The sequence below is a fragment of the Danio rerio genome, chromosome 14 (assembly GCF_049306965.1).
Source record: "Danio rerio strain Tuebingen ecotype United States chromosome 14, GRCz12tu, whole genome shotgun sequence".
NCBI classification, from domain to species: domain Eukaryota; kingdom Metazoa; phylum Chordata; class Actinopteri; order Cypriniformes; family Danionidae; genus Danio; species Danio rerio.
The window spans coordinates 18,677,275-18,703,159 of NC_133189.1; the positions used below are offsets into that span (position 1 = coordinate 18,677,275).

Below are 25,885 nucleotides of genomic sequence, written 5' to 3' on the forward strand. Positions count from 1 at the left end.
ATGTTGAATACAAAGTGTTAAATGGTATGTTTTACAGTTGAAAACCATAGTAATTTATAAGTCTGAATGGTGTTTCAGCATAGTCATAGTCTGGGCTTGCCTTTAGTATGCAATAATGTACTGTCAAAAAAGCTCAGAGGCTGTACTTCGTCAGCTGAGGAAGTTCAACCTTCCAAGGGAGCTGCTAAAACATTTCTACACCTCCATCATTGAATCAGTCATCTGCGCGTCAATAACTGTCTGGTTTAGCTCAGCTACATAATCCGACCTCCGAAGACTACGTCAAATAGTTCGGACTGCTGAGCGAATCACTGGTACAACCCTCCCTACTCTACGAGAACTGTACTTATCCAGAGCGAGCAAAAGGGCTGCCAAAATTACTCTGGACCCCTCACACCCTGCACACTGCCTATGAACTTTTACCTTCAGGTTGATGCTACAGAGCACTGTGCACCAGAACAGCCAGACACAGAAACTGTTTCTTCCCTCAGGCAATCCTTCTCATGCAACACTTGATAACAACTTGATAATGTTATACACTTTTATACACATATACACTTATTTAACAACACACTTTACATTCCATTTTGCACATAACAGTTGCACATATAACGTATATAGTAATAAGGCACATACACTTGTCTGTTTGTATATTTGCATGTACTACTTGCTGCTTATATATATATATATATATATATATATATATATATATATATATATATATATATATATATATATATATATATATATATATATAATCTGTTTTTTGTCCTGTCTGTAATTCTGTTGCACTGTAGAAGCTCTGTCATAAAAACAAATTCCTCGTGTGCGAACATAAAGCTCTTTCTGATTTCTGTCCATTATTAGTGACTACTTTAGAGAGTTAGTTCATTTAAAAATTTAATTTTTTCAAATTCCCCCTCGTGTCATTTCAACCCCCTGAGACCTTTGTTCATCTTTGGAACATAAAATGAAAGTATTTTAGATGAAATTCGAGTGCACACAGCAGATGTCCTGAGACATTGTAAGGCCTGAAATGTCCATGATACTTCATAGGCTCAACTGTAATCATATGAAGCTTCAAGCACTTTCCTCATAGTAAAAGTGCAACTTGATCTGATATGGAAGACGGCAAACAGTCACAGTAGTTTTCTGGGAGCTTTGTATGATTACAGTAAACCAATTGAAGTCGGATGGGATGTTTTAAAAATGTTTTTTTTTTTTTTAAACTTTGAACATCTCTGTACCGTAGCTGTCTATAGAGGATGACAGCTCTCACATTTCATCTAAAATATCTTCATATCTGTTCAGAATATGAATGGTCTCATTGTATTGACAACGATATGAGGAAACTTAATGACAGAATTTTAATTTAGGGGTTAACCTACCCTCTAAATGCAAGTAGTGTAGTTTTTTTTTTTTTTCAGAGTTAATTTGCTACGTGAAACATTCTACAGTTGAATGATTAGAAACGAAACAAACTACATGATTCTTGATTGAGGATTTATTGGGTTTTATACTCAGGATGCCAATTATCACAAAGTTAAAAAAATTATGTTTCAAATAACAAATTTTAATGCCTCCAAAAAGCAGGACAAAGGTCAGAAAGAGTCTTATGATTTATATCAGGAATGCTAAATCTAAGATCCAGCAGAGGGCGCTCATTACCCTCGTGCTTCATATTTTTTTTACAGTCATTGCTTGAAACCTATTCATTTATTCATTCATTCATTTTCTTTTCAGCTTAGTCCCTTTATTAATCAGGGGTCGCTGCAGCAGAATGAACCGCCAACTTATACACCATATGTTTTACACAGCGGATGCCCTTCCAGCTGCAACCCATTACTGGGAAAAACCCACACACTTTTATTCTTGAAACCTTTTCTAATTTATGTAGTCATAATAAAGGAAATATATTAGGAAAGTCATTCTCATTCAAGAGATGTGACTATATGCCTTGAGTGGTTCTATAGATAAATCCACTCACCTGCCACTTTATTAGGTACACCTAATTAGTACTGGGTTGGACCCCCTTTTGCCTCCAAAACTGCCTTAATCCTCATGGCATAGATTCAACAAGGTAGTGGAAATATAACTCAAGAGATTTTGCTCCGTATTGACATGATAGCATCACAGTTGCTGCAAATTTGTCAGCTGCACATTTATGATGAGAGTCTCCCGTTCTACCACATCCCAAGGTGCTCTATTGGATTGATTCTGGTGACTATGGAGGCCATTTGATAACAGTAAACTCATTGTCTTGTTTAAGAAACCAGTCCGAGATGATTTGCGCTTTCTGACTTGGTGTGTTATCCTGCTGCAAGTAGCCATCAGAAGATAAGTACACTGTGGTCATAAAGGGATGGTTATGGTCAGCAACAGTACTCAGAAAGGCTGTGGTGTTGACACAGTGCTTAATTGGTACTAATGGGCCCAAAGTGTGCCAAGAAAATATCCCCCACACCATTACACAACCACCACCAGCCTGAACCATTGATACAAGGCTGGATGAATCCATGTTTTCATGCTGTTGATGCCAAATTCTTTCCCAACCATCTGAAAGTCGCAGCAGAAATCAAGACTCATCAGACCAGGCAACATATTTTCAGTCTTCTATTGTCCAATTTTTGTGAGCCTGTGCGAATTGTAGCCTCAGTTTCTTGTTCTTAGCTGACAGGAGTTGCACCCAGTGTGGTCTTCTGCTGCTGTATCCCATCTGCCTCAAGGTTGGACGCGTTGTGGGTTCAGAGTTGCTCATCTGCATACCTCGGTTGTAACGAGTGATTATTTGAAGTACTGTTGCCTTTCTATCGGCCATTCTCCTCAGACCTCGGGCATCAACAAGGCATTTGCACCCACAGAACTGCCGTTCACTGGATATTTTCCCTTTTTCGGACCATTCTCTGTAAACCCTGCAGATGGTTGCGTGTGAAAATCCCAGTAAATCAGCAGTTTCTGAAATACTCAAAGCAGCCCATCTGGCACCAACAATCATGCCACTTTCAAAGTCACTTTAATCACCTTTCTTCCCTTATTTTGATGCTCAGTTTGAACTGCAGCAGATCATCTTGACCATGTCTACATGCCTAAATGCATTGAGTTGCTGCCATGTTATTGGCTGATTAGAAATTTGTTAACGAGCAGTTTCTTGTTGTATTACAGTGTTGGGTTACAGTTTTTTTCATTTGAAATGAAATCCACACAGCTCTGATTAAATAAATAAATAAAATACCTTTTACTTTAGTTTAAATGTTGAATATTTGAACTAACGGTTGATTTTATGAAGTTATTCTGCTGTTTTAAAGGTCTTGCTTTTCATGACATTAGAATTTTATCTTTTTGGCATAACAAATAACATCTGCACCAAACTGCAAATGTACACTCGGTTTGATGCCTCTGAATAACATAGGCCTTTTACTCTAAGTATGATATTTTTTATATTCTCACTAATAAAAGCCTATTTACTTTTTTTTGTCTCTTTGTCTACAATGTTGACAGTTCATGCTAATCTGAATTGATCTGTACTCACACACTTAAAATATACCTTAATGTCAAATTTATGTTTTTTAGAGAGTAAAAATTAAAACACAAAAAAGTTTATAAAATCATTTATTCTGCTTAAATGGGACTACAAAAAGTGCTGTGAATTATAAGAATAAAAACAGAGTATTACATTTATATACAAAATGATGTTGCCAGAATTATACATCTTAGTTTTGATACCAATAATTTACTCAAAAAAGTGAGAAAAAAAAATCAAATGTTACATTCAGAGCATAACTGAATTTTGTTGCGTGTTCTTTCAGTCCTTACAGTGACAAAGTCTTGAATATAATTTTAGGTATCTTTCGTAATTATTTGACTACAGCAGGAACTGCACTTAAAACAAATAAACAGCGTATTTACATCAGTGAATTAACATAAAAAATAACCAAAAATAGCCAGCAGTGGGCGCTCCTCAGACCTGAAATCTTCCATCTAGTGGCGACCTGTGGAGCCTAGCGTTTCTTCTCAGAGAAAGACACTTGAATAAGTGTTTCTTTTTCATATTATGCACTAAACAAAGTGAATTAATTACAATGAATAATTATTAGTATTGACTCAATTCCCGAAATGTGTCCCACAATTTTCAAACAAAAAAAAAAATTACAGCAGTAATTGTTCACATTTAAAATGCACTAATACTACCAAATTACTTCATCAACGTCTCAAATCTACTCATATTTCCAGAGTACAAGCAAAGTTAACACCAAACAAACAAATTACTAACAAAATAATGACTATAAACACTAACAAGTCAGAATTATAATACATTTTCTTGCATAAAATGTTTTTACTAAACAAGAATGACACTTTTTAGTATTTAGAATTCACTGGAGTATATGTTCACTGTAAATTACCCAATTATTCTGAATTAATTCTCAAATATTCCTTTGTGTATTCATGGTAATGAACATTATAGGCTTGTGTACAAAAGGTGTTCACCTAAAGGTGTTACGATAGAATTTTTAGATTGCATTTTTATGAACTAGAACATATTTCATTATTGTAATACTGTAGAATTGTAATAAATGGCTTAGTTAGGTAATATCTGAAATAGCAAACTAACATATTTCAACCTGAAATCATTGTTTCTCACAACATCAACACGACGTTGAACTCTGACATCAACTCGACATAGCTTTGCTCATCAGAGTAATGTTGAATTACCGTACACGTCATTCAAATCTAATGTGAAATCAGTGCAATTGATTAACTAACACAATGTTAAAGCGAAACAATGTTATAGAATCAACATTTTAAACACAAATCAACCTAGTTGGTTTGACTACCTAACATTGAAAAAATGTTGATTTGTGGTTGGTTGGAAAAACATAGTATCCGCATGTGTTCAACATAAAATTGATCTAATTGGTTTGACTACCTAACCTTGAATCAATGCTGATTTTCAGTCGATTAAAATTATCTTATTGAATCAACACATTCAACATAAAATCGAAGAAACTGTTTGCCTACCTAATGTTAAATTGATGTTGATTTGCAGTCGATTGGAACAATGTATAATCATTATGTCTTCAACCTAAAATCGATCTAGTTGGTTTGACTACCTAACCTTGAAACGATGTTGATTTTCAGTTGATTGAATCCACCTTATAGAATCAACCTGTATTCAACATGAAATTGATGTAATCATTTTGTCTACCTATTGTTTAATTGATGTAATTATTTTGACTACCTAATGTTGAATCGATGTTGATTTGCAGTCAATTGGAATGATGTAGAATCAACAAGTGTTCAACATAAAATAAATAATGATAATATGATAAATGAAAATAATGAAAATATGATAAATGACTCACATAACCACATACATTTCAAGTCTGTTATGCTCACTGTTTGAAGTTTGAAAGGACAACCTAATTCGTAACAAAATCAGGTTTGTTTTGAGTTTGTTTCAAGAGTTTGAAACCATAATAAACTAAGAGAAATTTGAGGGAACATTTTCAGTTCTGCAACATCTCTGTGCCCGCTGTATAATTTGTCAGTCAATTTCAACTTGTAAACCTTTTACAGGTGAAATATTTTGTTCAGTCCATTGAGGCTAAACATACATGAGTAAAAACAGATACTGTTTTATCCACATCATCAAATCAGATGCTTTCTTAACAGTGGTTTTCATAATTCAGTTGTTTACATTTATAGTTATTGAGGGTAAAACACTCAGCACATATTCATCTGAACACCATTATCAGCAGAGACAAGATGTTTGCTCACAGTATTTTGCTGATCATGTATTTTGATTCTTTTCAACACAAAAGAAGAACAAAAAAACCTGCTTTGAGTTCATCAGGATTTAAAATGTTGAATAGCAATTTACAAAACTGTATTCTTGTCGCAAAAGAACCACAAAAAATACAAGTTCTTTTCAGTCTTATTTCATGCACTACAAATGTTTATTTGTTTTTGTTGTTTATTGTTTTTTTATATTAAAAAAAGTTTCGTTCGGCCTGTTCCAGACAGACCTGGGTTTAAAAAAGCGCTTGTATATTACAAGCTGTTTTGGCCACTGACATGGAGTCATTCTATTGCTCCCAAAGACTGCATGAAACCCGTTATGGGATAGGGTTGGCATACTACATTATAGAAGTCTGCGCTTGTTGGCGTGAGGTAACAGCACCTCCATTTACAGGTACATCTAAGCCGAGTGATCGTCCATAAGCTGCTGAGAGTCTGTAGAGAACATCGGCCGGTGGACATGACTGTGCGTCTGCTTTTTGTGTCAACAGCATCTCAAACAGAGAGCTCACTTCTGACATCAGAGCTCTGCCACCCAGTGGCTGCGACTCCAGGGTTTTGCCGAAAGTGGAGAAGGAGGTGAAATCATCAAGACTGCTCATGGTACAGAGGGCATCAGGGGACGGTGGACCATCCGGGATGAACAGGTTTTCATGGTAGTCGGTTGACAGAGGAAGAGAAAGACGAGCCATCCATGCTGGATCAGGAACGTCTGAGAAAACATCATCTAGAGGAAAAGAGGGAAAAAAGTCAGAAACCTTTGATAAACTATACACTTCTGTGTTTGAGCTCAGCGGCACTGACAAAAGTTGGTTAAGTATTAGTTAAAAATTGGTAGTAAGGCCTATATTTTACAGATAATTAAACAAATCGTCACCTTAGAATTATAAGGTTTCTATCTGACATTTTTGTCAAAATTGAGTTATTGACATATTCTTATTAAATGACAACTTATTTACATTATGGAATGTTGTTTGCATTTTAAGACTATATAAAAAAAAATGTACACATATTGTTTGCTATGGAATGCAAAAACTTTGAAGCTCAAAATCTCAAAATCATTCAGAACGCAGATAGAACCTTATAATTCCAAGTCTGACAAAATGGTAACGAATGAAAAGAAAAATGATAGTAGCCTGGTTTTTTGTTTTATTTTTCAAGAGTTTACACTTGCTGATGATTGATAACAAAACATGTTTGGCATGCTGTCCCGGGAGAGAGCTCTGAGCTATCCTCGAGCCCAGGGCTCTCTCCTGTTTGAAGGGCAAGAGGGGAGGTTGAGCTCAGGTAGGTCTCGAGAAGGCCTCTGCTTGTCAATGTGTTAGGAACAGCTGTGGGATATAGCTGACTAAGAGTTTGTATATGATGCTACTTTGGATTAGTCAGTTTACTTATATTGCATGCCTTTGGACGATGAGAGAAAACCAGGGAACCCATGGAAAAGCCACGCAAGCACGGGGAGAATGAGCATTTCTGCACAGAATTGCTGACTGGCCCGGTAAGGGCTCGAACCAGTGACGTTCTTGTTGCGAGGCAACAGTGGTAACCACTGGGCTGACTTCAGGAGAAGGAGGATGAGCAGGGGTGGAAGGGGGGATTCTTCAAGACAAAGATGACTGAAGTAAAAAAGTCTGGTTGTTTATAGTGAGTTAGTATAAGTCTGATTGGCGCAATATGTGTAGCTGATGCTGGACCAGCCGTGATCCTTAAACTTTTTAAATTTACTTCCCAGCAGGCAACTTGACAGCATAGTTACATAAAAACACACACACATAAAACATTAAAAAAAGCTAATCGATTTTGATTTAGAACCTTGTAGTCAATTTGACGTCCACACATTTATGCCATTTTGACCACCAAAATAATGACGTAAAAAGTATTATATGAGAAAGTGTTTATTCACCCGAAAGCAAATTTACACAGGATTTACACAGGATTTACAAAGGGTTTTTTTTACACAGGATTTTGTATCCCTACAATGCATGCAGTCTATCTTAATATAAAAACAACATCAAATTGGTGTAAAAAAAATTGAAGACTAAAAAAACTTAACACTCTTTGTGTTGTTATTTTTGTGGTTGAAAGGTCATCACTGTGTGGGTATTAAATAGACGTCAAGGTTTTGACATTAAATCGATTTGCAGTTTTGACATTTTTTGAAGTCATTTTAACATAAAGGATCCCATTGATTTGAGAAAAAACATCAGGTTTTGTAAATGCTACAAAATAAAGTGAGTTTATGTCGGTGTGGTGTGAAATCTAATCTTGTGTTCTCTTTGAATGAGTATATTTCAAAAACATTCCCTTTTTTTTGTTCTGCAGAGCCTGTCAGAATCTTCTCTTGTTTTCTTGTTTGAGTTTGTGTGGATGAAAAACAGGATGACAGGAAATACCAAGTCGAGGTGAGTATTTATCTTTAATTCAGTAAACAGTCATTTCCTTTGCCTGACATTTTAAGGATCTCATGTGCAGTGTTTTAACAAATGCAGCGCTGCATGTCTTACAATCACACGCTTAGAGAATGTTTTAAGGGCAAACAAGGTGACACGGTGCATCAATGGACAGGGAAATTATCTTTATCAAGCCAGAAGGATTCCACAAATACTTTCATTAAGTGAATGACGTTCAGTTCAGCTATAGAATGGTGGTTTTCTGTGTTAAAAGACAGACAACTCTTAAAAAAGGTTCTCAGTTGGAATTTATGGTTACATGAAGAAACAAACATCCATGAAACCATTTTTGAAAGTTTTCATCTATAGACATCTACATTTTTTAAAAGATCAACATTTAGTTGGCTGTACACAAAAAAGGCTAAGTTATTTCAACCAAATTTTGGATAAAATATGGGTAAATTTAACCATTGGGTTAATTGGGCAATAAAATGAAACACATCTTGATGTAAATTCACATTGTTGTTGCAAAACAACAGTTTGGAACATTCTTAAAAAGATAGAACCCACCAGTGAGCTCAGCAACACCAAAGATCAAGAACACTCTCCAGGAGGTTGGTGTATGTGTGTCAGACTAAACAATCGAGAGAAGACTTCACCAGAGTGAATACAGAGGGTTCACCATAAGATGTAAACCATTGGTGAGCCTCAAAAACAGGAAGGCCAGATTAGAGTTCTAAAAAAGCCTTCACAGTGCTGGAAAAACATCCTATGGACAGATGAGATCAAGATCAACTTGTATCAGAGTGATGGGAAGAGTAGAGTATGGATAAAGAAAGGAACAGCTCACGATCCTAAGCAGTGAAGCATGGTGGTAGTAGTGACATGGCGTGGGCATCTCTGTCAATGGAACTGGTTCTCTCATATTTATTGATTATGTGACTGCTGACCAAAGCAACAGGATGAATTCTGAAGTTTTTCAGGCAATATTTTCTGCTCATATTAATCCAAATACTTCAGATCTCATTGGACAGCGCTTCACAGAGCAGATGGACAATGACCCAAAGCATACTGCAAAAGCAACCAAAGAGTTTTTGAAGGGAAATAAGTGGAATGTTATGCAATGGCCAAGTCAATCACCTGATCTGAATCCGATTGAGCTTACATTTCACTTTCTGAAGACAAAACTGAAGGACATTGCCCCAAGAACAAGCAGGAACTGAAGATGGTGGCTGTAGAGGCCTGAAAGAGCAAATGTTAGAATTGTCTATGTCCAAATATTTATGGACCTAATTGTACTAATTCTATTTTCAAATACTATTTAGGACAGATAGTATGCAAATTAATTGACCCAGGTTGGGAGTGACTGCTGTGGTCCACCATTTTTGTTTGTATGTGCATAATGCCACCATTTTCACAAAACATCATTTTTGTAGTGTCGAAGCCACAATGTGAAGCTCACATATGAGAGTTCTTAAATATATTGAGGTGAGACAGACGGCCACCTTGAATCTGACAGTTTTACTGTCTTTCTTGAGCAAATTTTAGGGTCTTAATTAAAGATTGAGGAGAAACAAAGGGCTCTGCTTGCACAAGAACCATGTGTGTGTGAGGAAAGATGTGAAATCCAGTGAGCTCTGATCAAACAAACCCACTAGGGCCACATCTAAGAGCTCAGTCCCAACCTCCAAACCTCATTTTCATTACTTCCTTTCTTCACAGCCCTTTCAAATCCCGGAGATCTCTAAATTCAGCCCTTCACTGGATTATTCACTAAAAATTATATGGGCCATCATACAATTTTTTTGCTCTCTTTTTTATTTATTTATTCTAACCACAGATTTCCTTCTTCTTTCAGTGGCTCATGATTAATTATGGAGGGTAATGATGCCATTGTTAATTCCTTTAAAACAGCTGAACCTATAAACCACAGCCATGGTTAAAATCCCCCAAAGAATTCAACCACATCCAAACAACCACCAGTAGGCTCACGCATGCTAATGCAACATGTGTGCGACATTCACCTATATTTGGTCTGCTTTTTCTGCTAGTACATATACCACAATTTCTCAAATATGCAATCAAAAAAGCGACATCAATTAAAAAAAAAAAACAAGCTATATTTCTAAATGTTTCTATGTGGTTGCCAGATTTTTCCTTGCAGGTACTAAAGCCTAGTTTTCTTATGCAATTTTGATCAAAAATATAAATGTATAGATGGCACACAGCCTAAATTGCTTTGAGCTTGTCCACAAGAATACCAATGCGCACCAATCACAACAGACTGGGTTAGTCTGTTCACTGTAAAATCACTGCAGTTTAGCATCAGGCTAAAGAGGGGTCTGGAAAATTGAATCACTAAACAAATCATATGGAAGTCATTGAGATGATTTGGTTAAAACAAACGCTTATTATAAAGAAAGAAGGAATATTTTTGACCTTGCATGCATATCAGCCTGTTGTTGAGGACTTCCAAAACCAAACTTTATCCAAATAGGGGCACTTTTAGGCATTTGAATAGCACAGGCCCACAGCTAAGCTATGTTTGTCCCAAACATGAGCTCATTTGTCCTATTTTGACTGCTATGCCATCACAAATAGTAAAAATAAGACTTTAAGACTAAGCTGAGTCTTGGTGTGACTTCAGCTAATCAGTTTTGACCAGTACAAACAATTATTTTTCAAGAGAACAACATCCAGCTATGAGGTGCCGTGTAGGACTTTTCTTATAAACACATAGATAAAACAGGTGCATATACAGTAAGTCTGAATTATTAGCACCCCTGAATTATTAGCATGCATGTTTATTTTTTAATTTTTGTTTAACGGAGAGAATATTTCTTAACACATTTCCAAACAATAGTTTTAATAACTCATTTCTAATAACTGATTTATTTTATCTTTGCCATGATGACAGTGAATAATATTTTACTAGATATTTTTCAAGACACTTCTATACAGCTTAAAGTGACAATTAAAGGATTACCTAGGGTAATTAGGTTAACTAGGCAGGTTAGGGTAATTAGGCAAGTTATTGTATAATGATGGTTTGTTCTGTAGACTATCTAAAAAATATAGCTTAAAGGGGCTAATAATTTTGTCCTTAAACTGCTTTTATTCTAGCCCAAAATAAAAAAATAAAAAACTTTCTCCAGAAAAAAAAAAAAATACAAAATTAGACATGCTATGAAAATGTCCTTGTTCTGTTAAACACAATTTTGGAAATATGGGCTAATAATTTTGACTCCAACAGTACATCTACAAATTACTCGCATATACATCTATACTATTGGATCTTTGAAACAATATTTATGAAACTTGCGTATATACATATAAACTTGATGTATGCATACACCCACATGCACACGCATATCAATATAGACTTGATTCCTGCATTAATATATAAACTCGCTACAAGCAAATACATCTATACACACAGCTGTGCAAGATAACATCTGACATAAGCAAAGTCATCGTTTGCTACTGTATTGTTTTTAAATAGACAAAACATTTGACAAGTAACTTTTATTTCTAAAACCTTATCCTTGAAAGAAAACATGTCCAATAAAAAGTGTGTATTAAAATCAATTTGAATACTATTTTGGATAGATAGGCTAAAAAAATTGTGAAGCTCATTATTATTATTATTATTATTATTATTATTATTATTATTATTATTATTATTATTATTATTAATGTATATTATTATTTTATTGAATATTATGTAAAAAAAATATTATTTAATAGGCCAAATTCTGACTGAGGAAAGTTATTTGTGCTGGCCAGTTTGTTATTTGCCTAATAAATTACAATAGGCTTCAGTTTTTTATTCAAAGCTTTTTCTAACGATTTATGATGCAATAAATTTGTATTTAAAAATAAATATTAGTCATATTTTTTTATTCTAAATATTTAAAAAGTTTTTTTTTTTGTTTACGATGACCACCCGACAAGCTAATTCAGCTAAAAATAGTGATTTAAATGTCACATAAATTCAGTATTTATGTTTAAATAGAAAATAAGGCGAATAACTACAAAAAGGTCCACTTTTTGAAAAATAGAACCTCTCCTTTAACATGCTGGCTACGGGCCTGTAGCCTGACTTTTTTTGGTAATGCTTTATGTTGTTGTACATGCATCTGATGGTTCATTACACATTTTGAAGTCCGATTGATTTTATTTTTAATGACCTGATGTGGAAAAATGGAATTTAGCAGGATGTGCTATCTTTTTCACATGACTGGAAAAGTAGGAAAAGTAATAACACTTCAGAGATATTATTATTGTACGTTTTTTGAAAGAGGTTTTATAACCTGCCAGACAAAGTATCATCTTAACATTGTGAAGAAATCTGATAGCACATCTCCTTTAATGTATCATGTCAGTAGCACAAATGTGATTTAAAACATGGAAAATTGATATCCCTAATCATAAACATATACTGATGTTTTCCTCAGCAAACACTATTATTAATCTAAAGTCTACATTGAAACTAACTAAAATAAAGAATGTATCGTTGCTTGTTATAAATTGAAATTCCTCGGAAGATATTAATGAACAAACTTTTAATTCTAGACATTGTCTTATTCAGTTTAAAATAAGTTTGATTATTCAATGAAAAAATTACATAGAATCTTCCAAAATAATTTACCTCTTAGTGACAAATGTAATTCATCAGTTGTGGATCTATTATTACTTTTTCTAAGATACAGAATTATTAGAATGGAATTTTTTGATGTGCTTTCTGAGACAAGTTGGCTTGTTATGTGGTGGGTTCTTTATTTATTATTATGATTTCTATATCGTTTATATATAGTTTTTCCTTTTCTTTTCTTTTCCTTTTCTTTGCTTTGCCTATGATATATGTGGACAAAATATGTGAATATGTGTCTTCAGAAAAAAACTTATTTGACAAAAAATGTTTTAAACCTTCTGATTTTGAATAAATTGTCACCTATTGGCCATGAAAAACCATGTGAGAGGAATGCAGTAAAGAAATGGCAACCTAAAGGCAGATAGCGAGGGTCATGGCCTTCAAAGAAAGAGTGTAGAAAGAGAACAACATTTTATCCTCACACACACACATTTCACACACTCTCACTTTCAGTATCCATAACACACAGACATCTCTGCATTGTGTTAAAGGGTTAAGAATATGGGTTACAGCATGACGTAAACAGCCCAAGGATATGTGAATATTCGTGTGAGCAGGTGTGTGTGTGTGTGTGAGTCAAAAATCACCCTTGAAGGGTTCTGAGGATGTGTGATGACTCTAAAGAGAGGGTAATCTGTACCTGCATGCTTTAGAAAGAAAACCCCTGGTGATAAACACAAAACTGCCTGTCTGTTATCTTTAGCATGACTAACACCGCAAGCAGATGAAGTTATCAGGCTATGCTTACTCACCCCAACCACAAAACCACACACTAGTGAGTTAGCTTGTTGACTACTTTTAAGCTTTAGGGAATCTTTTAAGTGGAACATGCTACATGAGCATCAGATCCACACACTAAAGTAAACTATTTTTCAGAGTACAAAACAAACTCCAAACAACCAGCACAAACACATATTGATAATTAGATAAATGTAATACATATTAAATCATTTAGTTCAAATGTTAAAGCCTTGGAGACAAAATGGTAGCTATAGTTAGCAAAGAATTTATGATGTTTTGCTTAAATTGCTCTAATATTGCAATTTTACTAGGTTTCAAAAAATATATATTTTTTATTAATTAATTTTTTTTTGGCTTATTCCCTTAATTATCAGGGGTCGCCACAATGGAATGAACCACCAACTATTCCAGCAACTTCAGATGGTTATAGGTTTTCGGCTTTCTACAAAATATCTTCTTTTGTAACTCCACTGGTCATACACCACCCAACCTGCTCTGAGCTGGGATCCAACTGACTATTTTCCACATGGAAGTCAGATGCTGTAACAAGGAGGTTAAAGACTGTGGTCCCTAGCATCTGACGCTAGAGCACCTTTAGAGGTCAGAGGAGTGAGGTTTGCCTGCAGAACACTTCTCTACCTGGCCTCTGCTACAACCCCCCCACCCCGCCCCCCCCATGCAAAGACGCGAATCCTGCAGCGTGATACGCATGAATAAAGCGATGCGAGTTGAGCGGTTTGCATGATTGAGACGATTGACGTGATTCACGTGCATTAAGTGCGAATTTCTCAAGTTCAAAAGTCTGAACTTCTGTGGACATTAGCACCTTAACCAATCAGAAGCCTTTTTTTGTAGGGGCGTGCTTATGACCTAGCGCCTGTAGTTGGTGTCCCAGAGGGAAATCCTCCTGCAGACACGGGACAACAGTTGATCAATCTAGGCTCGGCTCAGTCAGTAGCACCGCTAAAAGCCTCCTTCATCCAAGTTAAGTTTCTGGAGGAGTTTATCAACTCACAGAGCTGGGTAAAACGAATCAATGCTGTTTTTTTTTGCCTTAATAAAGCACATAAACACAGTTATTCTTTCAATAAAATCCATGTTAGCCATTAAGCAACAAAGCAGACAGAAGCCCCGCCCATGACGTGAATCCACATCTATTGTTCAGTGAATTTGACGCTCGAATGAAGTGGAATTGACGCGCGAATAAAGCGAGTAAACTTAAAATGTTTACGCGTTTATTTAAGTGCAAATAACGTTGGTCATTAGTCTCCTTGGTAGAGCAACCGGCTGGAAAGTTGCTGGTTTGATCCCAGCTCAGAGTGGGTTGGATGATGTGGGACTGGGGTTATATTGGTACCGTGAGTGAGGTTTAGGGGGTGAGAGTAGCGGAGGCCAGCTAGTGAAGTGTTGTGCAGGTTAACATCACTCCTCTGACCTCTAAAGGTGCTCTAGCGACAGACGCTCGAGGTCATGGTCTTTAGCCTCCTTACTAGTATCCAACTAACCCTAAATTTAGAAGAATGAAACTCGTAAAAGTTTACTTGAATACAACGACACATGCACAGTAGCTCATTTTAGTAATGATGATAAGGTGCAAACTGGGTTAAAACTTTTTATTCTGTCTAAAAAATAAATTCTAAAATAAACGCTTGACCAAAACATAAGGGTCAGCAGCAAAAACCCACATTCTCCACACACTGTTTATCTTAAATCATGACAGTACTTTTTAAAAACCAAAACAGGGTTTATGCTGGTGCAAGCTGTAAGTATAAATCTGGCCCTGTGTTGTTATCTACCATTTGAAACCCCTATAAAGCCTTGTTTTTCGGGCAAGAATGGATCTTAGTGAGACAGAGTGCAAGGTCATTGATGTATTTTGATTCAGTGGAAATCAAGGGGAGATATATGCTGAGCTAAATCTGCCCAGACATCAAAAAGATAAAGCAGAGAAAACAAACTAGACCTTTTATTTGGGAGAACAAAAAAGGTCCTTGTTAATTTACAGTGTGCTGAATCTCAGAACAATAGATGGAAGGAACTGCACACAAACATTTACTCTATACATAGACAAAGGAAACACAGCAGCAGAAATCTACCTACACAAATATTAGTATATCCAGATAAACAGACTTTATGCACAATTCCACAATACTTTTTGTTTTATTGGTGTTCAGTGTTTGAAAGTAATTACCCTTTTGTTGTTTGTTGTCTTACTTGGTCATAGGCTATATGTGGGGAGAAAAAGATACATCTGGAAATTACCTTAATCAAATAATAAATCATGCGTTCAGGAACCCATTTCAGGTCACCTCACTTCACTTTATACAGTTAGTTGTGGGCTTATAATTTAATTTGAATTCCACAAATTCTGCTCTGATAAAACGCTGTAAGTAATGGCTTGTTTAATTCAATTCAATCTAATTCACCCAGCTCTGTTCTTGCATCGTATTTGTTTAAAGAACTTTTTTTCAGCAATAGGTTCATTTTACAACTGCCCTGAGTTTTGCGTTTTGCGAAAACCATCATTGTCCAACTAAGGCAACAAGTTGCATTGTTACAAACATAGCTCATTGATTTGGCGTTTCCCAAATCTATCGTTTCAGCAAACATTCTTAAATTGAGAAGCAAACTTGTACGCTTCCAACTACACTTCTAGAGCTGTAGTTAGAAACATGTTTGGTTCCTGGCTGTGTTCTATTTCCAATTCTCTCCCCTATGCCATATTCATTTAGAACATTCCAACATTTAAACTTGGAATGATTAAAAAAAGCATTAAAATAGTCTGTCTTAGTTGGAATTTGCTTTGTAAGTATTTTTACAGTTCAGTTTTAGCGATCTTCATATTGACAATTAGTGTCCCTCAGTAGTGCACCTTGAAAACATTTGTGCCATTTTGAATGCAGCCGTGGCTCATAATGAAAGCTATAGGTGACCTGTATTTAAAAGCGGAGTTTAAGTTATGTCTCTAAAGCTTATGAAAACAAAAATATATAGCATATATAGCATACGTTAATGCTTTTAATTTAAGGTAGGTTATTTATTAAGAAATGTGTCTGTACTGTAGACCTGACATGGGCTAGTTGTTAGATGTGCAGTTTTTATGTTTTAGAATAGAATATGGCATATTCTCAATAATATTTGTAACGGTTTCTATCATTTTGGGACACACTCATCACTACATTGGTCTTTTCGTAAACAATACATGGTACTATGATAGTTTAGCCATGAGTTATGTTTGGGAAACACACCCCTGGTCTGGCGGGAACTCTTTAAACTTAGCTTAGCATAAATAACTGAATTGGATCAGACCATCTTGCTCAAAAAATGTTCTCACAAAATGTACTTAGACCAACAGAAATTAAAAAGGTGCTATTTTCTAGGTCATTATATCGAACATAGCAACTTTCATTTTCTGTCCGTCTTAGTAAATGATGTAACCACAAAAGAGTCAAACTTTAATTTGGAAAATTATCAATGCACTTTCTCGAGTTTTTTGAGCAAGATGCTAATGGTCTAATCATGACCCAGAGATCGGCTGAATGGATGATAAAACTCAAATGTTCAACTCCATTGCTGCGTCTCAATTTGCAAACTTTACAACCTAAATATTATTTGAAAATAGAAATATCCCATATATCCCAAATAATAGTACTGTATGTTGAAAAAAGTATGCCAAAGGTCCCTGTATAGTTAGCTATTTCTGTTTAAAAAGTAGAACCGTCCATACTCGCTAATATTGCCCACAATAAATTGTGTGTTGAACGTGAATTTTATTTGAACTACAAACGCTTGTGAAAAGTGTAAATAAATTACAAACATGGTGGAGGAGCGAGATCAACCGTCAAGTAGAGAGGCTTCGGTAAAGATGTTTGTATGACCGTTAATTAATATCTAGCCAACTGGAACATGTTTAAAGTTTTCTTTCTGTTATATTTCATCTGCAGCAACAACGTGAACTTCTAAAAAGATGTGTTTGACATTAACATCTGAATGCATAATTATCCAAAGACCTGAGGAGATTTCTCTGAATGAAAGACTCGTGAGTGGCAGTTTATCCTGCTGCTGCTTCTCCAAAAGGGTGTGGAATTAAATATGAAAGAAATGTGGATGATGTGTGGATGATTAACAATGCTCATAACTAAGCAACATGCTTGAAAGTTTATATATTTTCTTCTCAAAAAAAGTACATACTTTTTGGGCTTAGTATAAATTTGTGATTTGGAACAAGCACAAGTGACTTGTAAAATATGTCTAGTTCTAAAAAAGTAGAGTGTTCTTTTAATAAATACTTTTGCTTGTGTGCTATGAATTCATTTTACCCAGTTCACACCAAAATAAAAGTGTTTCGTAGATTAGGGTGATTTTTAAACTCAATATCTTTTTGGTTAACAGTGCACTCAGAATAAAAGCATGATCATTTACCAGAAGTCAGTAGATTATTGAGTCCTTCTTCATACAAGTGGTCCACAGGTGAGTCTCTGCCTGTTTCCCAGTCCATATCACCCATTTCGCTCTCACCATGACCACTGTCTTTAGTGCTCAGCCAATCAGCATCCTGGGCCCCTGACCTACAATATAAAGAATGAGAAAAGTAAATGAATTACAGTAATTTAAAATGTCACTCTATGTAAAAAGGCTCTGAAATGCAGATAAGATATAGGAGAAGTTTGTAACATAATTCTTTGTAAAATATTTTAAAAACAGTAACATTTTTTACCATATATTTTTTAGCATGGTACCAGGATAGCAACCACGATAACCTTTAAAGGGGTGATCCAGAGTGTATTTTTAAGGCTTGGGTGCTCATGCTTCATTTGTAAAAAAAAAATCATGTTATTTTTTTATATACTGCTACTCAGCTAACAAGAAAACGACAATCATATTTCATAGTTCCTCCAAAAGCCCGCCCTCAAGAGCCTCTGATTGGTCAGCTAACATAATGTGCTGTGATTCGCAGATTGGCTTCATGTCACCAGGAAGTGTCACGTCCAGTCACTAGCACATGCTGTGCTTCTGTGGTACATACTGTCAGTCAGTGTAGCCGTGTCAGTGTGAGCCTGAATTGGACATAAAACGAAAAGGACATAGCTAAACCTCATGCCTGCTCTCTAAAATAAAATCTGACATGTTGTCTTTCACATATATTCAGGTTATAAGCGTGTCAGTGATATGAAACGTGCACATATCTTTTGCAGGTTTGTTATTTGAGATGTAGAATGCAGGAAAAGCAGCCACATAGAGAGAAACTGCAGCACTGGTGAACACTGTGGCTGTTTACATTCTTGTTTACATCCTTGCTACAACATCCCGTTAACGCTAGAAACTAGTCTGTGCATGCAACTGACAAATTTAAAAAAATAAAAACACAGGTTGTGGCTCACAATCCATAGTTTCAGCTATTATGATTGGAGCTGCTTCTTCTTTGAGGAGTTTCAAGCTGAATCCAGCCCTGAACTGGGAGAGATTCTGAAAGCTGTCCTATGTCAAATGCTAGCTATATCTGTTTTTTTTAAATAATTCTCTGGAACATAATTAACACTGAATTGTAAGCACTTTTTTCTTTGTGTCGTGTCCTTTAGAAGTCCAAATACAAAAACAGAACAAGCTCAAATGGCATAACATGTGGCGCATGCGTGTAACCTGAAGTGTTTGTGATCTTACTAATCCGGATGTATTTTTTGTAGTCTCCAAACTTTGCTGTAGGCTTTGCTAAGTTAACTCCGTTAAAGCCAATGTCTCCCTTATTAAGCTTTAAGTGTTTTACATTTAGAGATGTTGTATATGTTCACACAGTCACATTACACATCAACTAAAGTTTAAAATATGATATTGTAGTGGACCACCTCTTAAAACACCATGATTTTTACTGTAGAACTGATGTACTACTTGCAGTATTACTGTACTATGGTTCTGGCACAAAATATTTTTGAATATAAGGTGAAATGTTTGAACAAAATACAACCCATCAGAAGGACGTCTGCTGGTTTAAACAAGCCCTGTCTAGTATAGACGAGTCACAGACTCTCCATTCTCTTTTTGATTCTAAATGAACATAAATTAATATAGACAGTAGTGGGTTCTGTCTGATAACAATCTGTGTGTACAGTGAGTAATACAGAGAGCGGCTGATCACAGGCGCCACATATTCACTGATCTACAGATACTTCCTTTTTTACCAGAAATCTACTTGATAAAATCTCAGTTATTATGGGACCATGTTCTAACATGGTTACTGTGACAATGTGGTTTTTGTAGCATTGTACAGTGTTCAGTGAGTATACGGGACAACATTCATTGTCTATTTAGCCAGGAGTCAATATGATGAAAAAAGGTTTTACCTGCCAGCTCTGTGGGAATACTTGTTGCCACGAAAATTTGGTCGAGGCTGAAGTTGCCCCTGATGCAACAGAGACAGGAGCTGAGACACCTGCTGTAAAATAATAATGACACAAAATTAATCATTTATTATACAGACACCTATAACTCACTTTATTTTCATTCATTCATTTTCTTTTTGGCTCAGTCCCTTTATTAATCTGGGGTCACCAAAGTGGAATGAACTGCCAATGTTTTACGCAGCAAATGCCCTTCCAGCTGCAACCCATCACTGGGTAGCACCCATAAACGCTCATTCACACACATACACTACAGAAAATTTAGCTAATTCAATTCACCTATTGCACATGTCTTTGAACTGTGGAGAAAACCCACTCCAACATGTAGAGAACATGCAGACTCCACACAGAAATGCCAACTGACCCAGCTGAGGCTCGAACCAGTGACATTCTTAATGTGAGGCGGCATAGCTACCCACTGCGCCGCCCAATCACCTCATCTTATATAATAAAAATCAATGTCATGATTGATTAAACATTCAGTTAACTGAATACTGACACAACTTGTGCTTTAATAGTGTTCTACAAGATGTGTGAGCCATCATGTTTATAATGTAACAAAGCTTAGACATCTAATTACTCTTGACTCTGCTAATGTTAAAGGAAATAAGCTCTTTTTACAAGTCACCTAGAGGTAAACAGTCAAGTTCTACCCTTTTGTGTCCATTCAGCAAATCTCCCAATCTGGTGAGAGCAATGTTAGCTTATTTTAGCATAAAACATTGAATCAGATTAGACCATTGGCATGTCACTCAAAAATTTCACAAAACAGTTACATCATCTACTAAGATCAAGTGAAAATGAAAAGTTGCTGTTTTCTAAGTCAGTGGTTCGCAAAGTCAGGGTCGCATGGCAATTTTTAAAAGTCAAATAACTTTGATTAAACTATTAGAATTACCTAATTTATACCTAATGTTTTTCTATAACCCACAGAAGATGAAAATAGTTTTTATATAAAAAAAACAACATGCAAACAAAAAAAACAAAAAAAGCCATCAGCCTGGATTGAAACCCCTGGGGTGTTTAAATTATATTAATTGCAGTAGATTGATTTTACGGCACCATGCTAACTTTACACATTTTGTTTTGCTTTACATACTGTGCTTTTTAACAGATTACACAGATCAGCAAAACAATGTATTTTGCATGATAAAACAGTAGTGCTTCATGGTGATCATTGGATTTAGTTTTTTTTTTTATAAACAAACTGACACCTTTATGGTACTCACATTAAATAAACATTATTTAAAGTTTAGAGAATAAAAAACATACATGATTGAACATATATAACATATAAGTTATTAAAAATATAAATATTTTTTGGAATATTATTTGAGTGAAATGCTAATTGTCTAATCAAATTCAAATTCAGCAGAACGGATAAAAAATGTTAAAGCTCAACTGTTTATCTTTAGGGTAGTTGTAGAATGAATCTTAATTTAAAAGTGGAGTGTTACTTTAAACATGTATTATCTGTTACAGAATAATCTACAGAGTTTAGGAGCATTTTGGTATGAAATATTGATTTTAGAAGAGGTTTAAGGAGACAGGAAGCTGTTTCTACACAGGGTCTATTCATTTAGAGGCTATTTCCTTCCAGGATGCACATAAGAAACCCAGCCTTGGCTGCAAGGACAGGCACCGGTGACATTTTGGCCCCTTTCCTCTTCAGCCGCCATAGGTCTAATTTGCCAACTGGGCCAAGTGAGTAAGGGAGGGTGGACTGAAGAGGAGGGAAACATTAGGGGTGGGGAGGACAGGATTCATGTTCTTCCTGCCTCGCCACAGTATTCACGTGAGGGCTCAAACCCATGCCAGGACCTTTTGTTCTGCTAATTGCTTTGGTAAAGGTAAGCATATGGGTGGACCAAGACCCAGAGGATATGCAGTTTGACTAGTACAGCAATTTTGATATATATTTTGTAAAAATATAAGCTGATAAAAAGATGTTATTATAACTTTTCTTTTTTTCTTCCTTTTTTAAATTAAAGAAAATTATATCAGTACAAGCAATTTGTTCCCCGCCCATACATGTTTGAAAACTATTAGGCTACTGTTTAGAAATATCTATACTTGCTTTAATAGTCACCCCTCTCTAAAGACAACAATGGAATGAATTTTTCCCCTCATATTTAGTTTGACTGTGTAATATGATAATATTGAGGATTGGCAAAGTTTTCTCCTGAGGCTTACTGAAGGTTTAAGTTACTGTGTGACACTAAATACACTTCAGTGCCTTCATCATCTGTCAGCTGTCCCCTTAGGGGACATACAGATATGGGCCAATCCTGCAGTAAAACTAGAGTGGGAAAACTATCATATACTTGAGCTTATATGAACTGATGTGCCTTGAAATTGAAGCCAAGAACCTTTAAAGTATCTCTGTTGATATCTTGTTTTTATATGGGAAATTGTAAATTAATAAGCTATAAGTAAAAATGGAAAGTTTTCATACTTGCACTTCAGGTGAGGCAGAAGATAGTTCAAAAGAACCGTTTTCTGCAAAGGCTGCCATAGAGAGTCTAACAAGGTTCCTCAGGATCTGCCTTTGGTCTGATTCTTCCATCCTTCCTCTTTTTTCTGTGGTCTTTGGTCTCCGCAATGTTGCCTGATTACTAGAAACTGAAGTCACAGTTTGTGAGGTGTCCATGCTAGTGGGCTTGGATTCTTCAATTTTATTTCGTCTGAGCGTACTAGCCTGTGAGTTTGCAAATGATGATGAGGAAGAATTTCTTGTCTTTTGCAGGGTCCGGCATGGGGTTCCTGAGGTATATGGAAGTGTTCCATTCCACTCTATGCTCCCAGGCTTTTTGAGTATCTTGCTTTGAGTGAGTGGCAGGTTCCCATCCATTTCTGTATGAGCTTGATTTTGAGTCATGCGAGCAAGTGTTGGTGTAAAGGTAAACTGGCTCTGTGAATGTGCTTTTTCCACTAAGGGTGATGTAGATGATAATGCCTCAGCTTCATCTTCTTGAGACGTTTCTCTACGACCCCGAAGCACTGGCACCAGCTGGATGTCAGTCTTTTGAATGTGCTTCTGAGGCCGTCGTGGGTGGCGAGTGTACGTGGACTCAGCTTGTCTACAGTTGTAAGCACGGTTGTCCCGTTTGTTAGGGTGACAGAATGTCTTGGCTAAAGCAATGATTAAAAATAATACCAGACAGGTAGATCCAAGGCAGATGGCCAAAAGCATTGTAAAGCTATACTGGGCCTGGTTATCATGAGACAAGTTCTTCAGATGGTCACGAAAATTAATGAAAGTCACTTCCAAAGTGGTTCTTGTGCTTAGTATTGGAGTTCCCATATCAGATACTTCAATTCCCAGTTTAAATGTTCTCCCAATAAGTTCTGTGGCATTAGTTGTGTTAACATAGAACTCCCCAGATGTTTTGTCCAGAAAAAATATATTAGAAGGGTTGCCGCCTGTTATTCCAAAATTGAGTCTTCCATTGAGACCAGAATCTGGATCACTAGCCCTAATTGTGGTGGCCAGAAATCCTTCAGGTTTGTTGAGGGAAGAGTAATTTCTATGTTTGTGGAAATTATCCTCCATTGCTTTATCTCCAAGTTCAGTCACAATCTCCCCTTTGTCCACATTCACTGGGACATTTAGCAATGCAATCCCCTTCTTGGGTAGAGGCTCATAAATTATGGGGTAATTGTCATTAACATCCTGTATTTCAACCAGCACTGCTGCAATGCTGGTCATTGGTGGGTACCCTTGATCCACAGCCTCCACAATAAATGAGTAGACGCGGGATTCCTCATAGTCTAATGATTGCTGGACAGTCACTTCCCCACTGCTGGGGTGAACAGAGAAAAATGCTGTTGGTGTCCCCAGTTCATTTGACTCTCTAATGGAGAAAGATACCTGTCCACTGAGACCCAGGTCAACATCATGTGCCTCCACAGTCAAGAAATGGAAGCCAGGTGTGTTATTCTCTTTCAGGATACTCCGGTAGTGGCTCTTGGTAAAAATTGGTGGGTTATCATTTTCATCCAAAACATGGACAGTCAAGTGCTTAATGCAGGACAGAGATGGATCACCACTGTCTTGAGCGAGAAGAGTAAGGTTATATTCCATTTGTTTCTCACGATCCAGAGTGCCATTGGTAACAATCATGTAGTTGTCTCCATGGATTTGTTTGAGTCTGAAAGGGCCAGAACCAGTCAAAATGTGCACTTGTACCTGCCCGTTTGCCCCATAATCTGCATCAGATACCATCACAAGAGCAAGGAAAGTTTCATTTGGTGCTCCCTCTGTGACTGTCGCAACAGGGGAGTCTGGGGGAGTCCATGTAATGTGTATGCGGGGAGCATTATCATTTATATCTTGCAATTTAATTTGCAACTTGTGGTGAGATGGGATACCATTGGGCCCTAGATCTCGAGCTTGGATGTCTACCTCATATACATTCTTCTCTTCAAAATCTAAAGGGCCTTGTAAAGTCAAAGCACCTGTTTTGGGATGAATGCTAAATAGTCTTTGTACTTCCAGTGGGGAATGCTTACTAAGGGAGTACTCAACTTCCCCATTAGCACCTTGATCGGGGTCTGTAGCACGAAGATTTAAGACAATTGTCCCACGAATTGTGTTCTCTGCTAGCTCAATAACTGAAGGGGCTTCCTCAAATATTGGGCTGTTGTCATTTGAGTCAAGAATTGTGACAATAATTTTTGTGCTGCCTGATTTTGGTGGGTTTCCTTTGTCCCAGGCTATTAACTCCAGTTCTAAAGAGGCCTGCAACTCCCTGTCCAGTTCTTTGGTGACCACTAATTCAGCCTGCTTAGCCCCCCCAAAAGAACGGACGTCCAAAGCAAAGTGCTGGTTAGAAGACAGGGTGTAGGTCTGGAGGCCATTTGGCCCTGCATCTGGATCTGCAGCCCGATCAAGAGGAATTCGCATTCTCAGTGAAGCAGTCTCAGAGATCTCCACCTCCTGCAGTAGACTAGGAAAAACTGGGTTGTGGTCATTTAGGTCCATCACCTCCACACGAACTGAGAGTAAATGCATAGCACCACCTTTTCTGTAGAGAACATTGAAGGCCAGTTCACAAAGTTCTGTTCCCCAGCATAGCTCCTCTCTGTCCAGCCGGCCAAACGTGGACACTGTACCATCTCTTGAAGCAACTGTCACCGGAAGGGCATGCCCATGCTGGACGACCTGGAAGTTTTCTAGTGACCCTGTTTCCCCACGCTCACGTAGATCATCCAGGAGGCGGCCCACCCTTGTCCCAGGTGGCTGTTCTTCCCAGACACGATATTGAATAGTGAGGTGAGCAGAGCCCATATTGTTGGCAAGACAAACTTGACACTCAAAAAGAGCTGCCAGAAGGAGCAAAACCTGGAGCATGACTGTGTGTGAGGTTTCCTGTTTATTTTTACGCAGAGTCAGATGTGCTAAAGCACCTAGATAGACATTCTAATGCATGACATCTGCAGTTTACAGAAGATACTCAAAACCTATTCACCACTACCTGCTCTATGGCTAAAACAGCAAATATAAAAAAATGCTCGAAAATGAATTACGAGAACAGTACTACCACATCCATATGCTTTATTAATTACCATTTACAGTAAATATAAAAGTCACAACAATTAAAAACATCACTGTGAAGTTTTCAAGAAATAAATTGACAGTAGCATGACTCTTCAATAAAGCTGCTTATTGCTGATATCAACAGATGTTCTACAATATAACTCACTAAACAAACAAACTATGATCAAACTAAATAATATATGTCTTTTATAGTTTTATAAATATATTCTAATTCCAGTTCCTACAGATTTATAATTTGAGCCATCCAGCATTCTCTACAGCCAAATCAATGTTATTCCACAGCATTACTCACTCACACACAGCTGCTGCTTCTCGGTCCGGCACTCCAGTCAGCATAAACTAAAAAACT

At 36.6% G+C, this 25,885-nt stretch overlaps 1 protein-coding gene across 1 annotated transcript; it reads right to left on the bottom strand.

The window, feature by feature from the left end:
- Nucleotides 1-3,595: 3,595 nt before the first annotated feature.
- Nucleotides 3,596-25,885, bottom strand: pcdh12 (protocadherin 12). The gene is made up of 4 exons (XM_677918.10): nucleotides 22,432-25,885; nucleotides 19,920-20,011; nucleotides 18,004-18,149; nucleotides 3,596-6,523 (listed from the first exon to the last, which is right to left on the bottom strand). The coding sequence occupies exons 1-4, from the start codon at nucleotides 25,327-25,329 to the stop codon at nucleotides 6,135-6,137; spliced, it is 3,525 nt and encodes a 1,174-aa protein (XP_683010.6). The 5' UTR covers nucleotides 25,330-25,885; the 3' UTR covers nucleotides 3,596-6,134.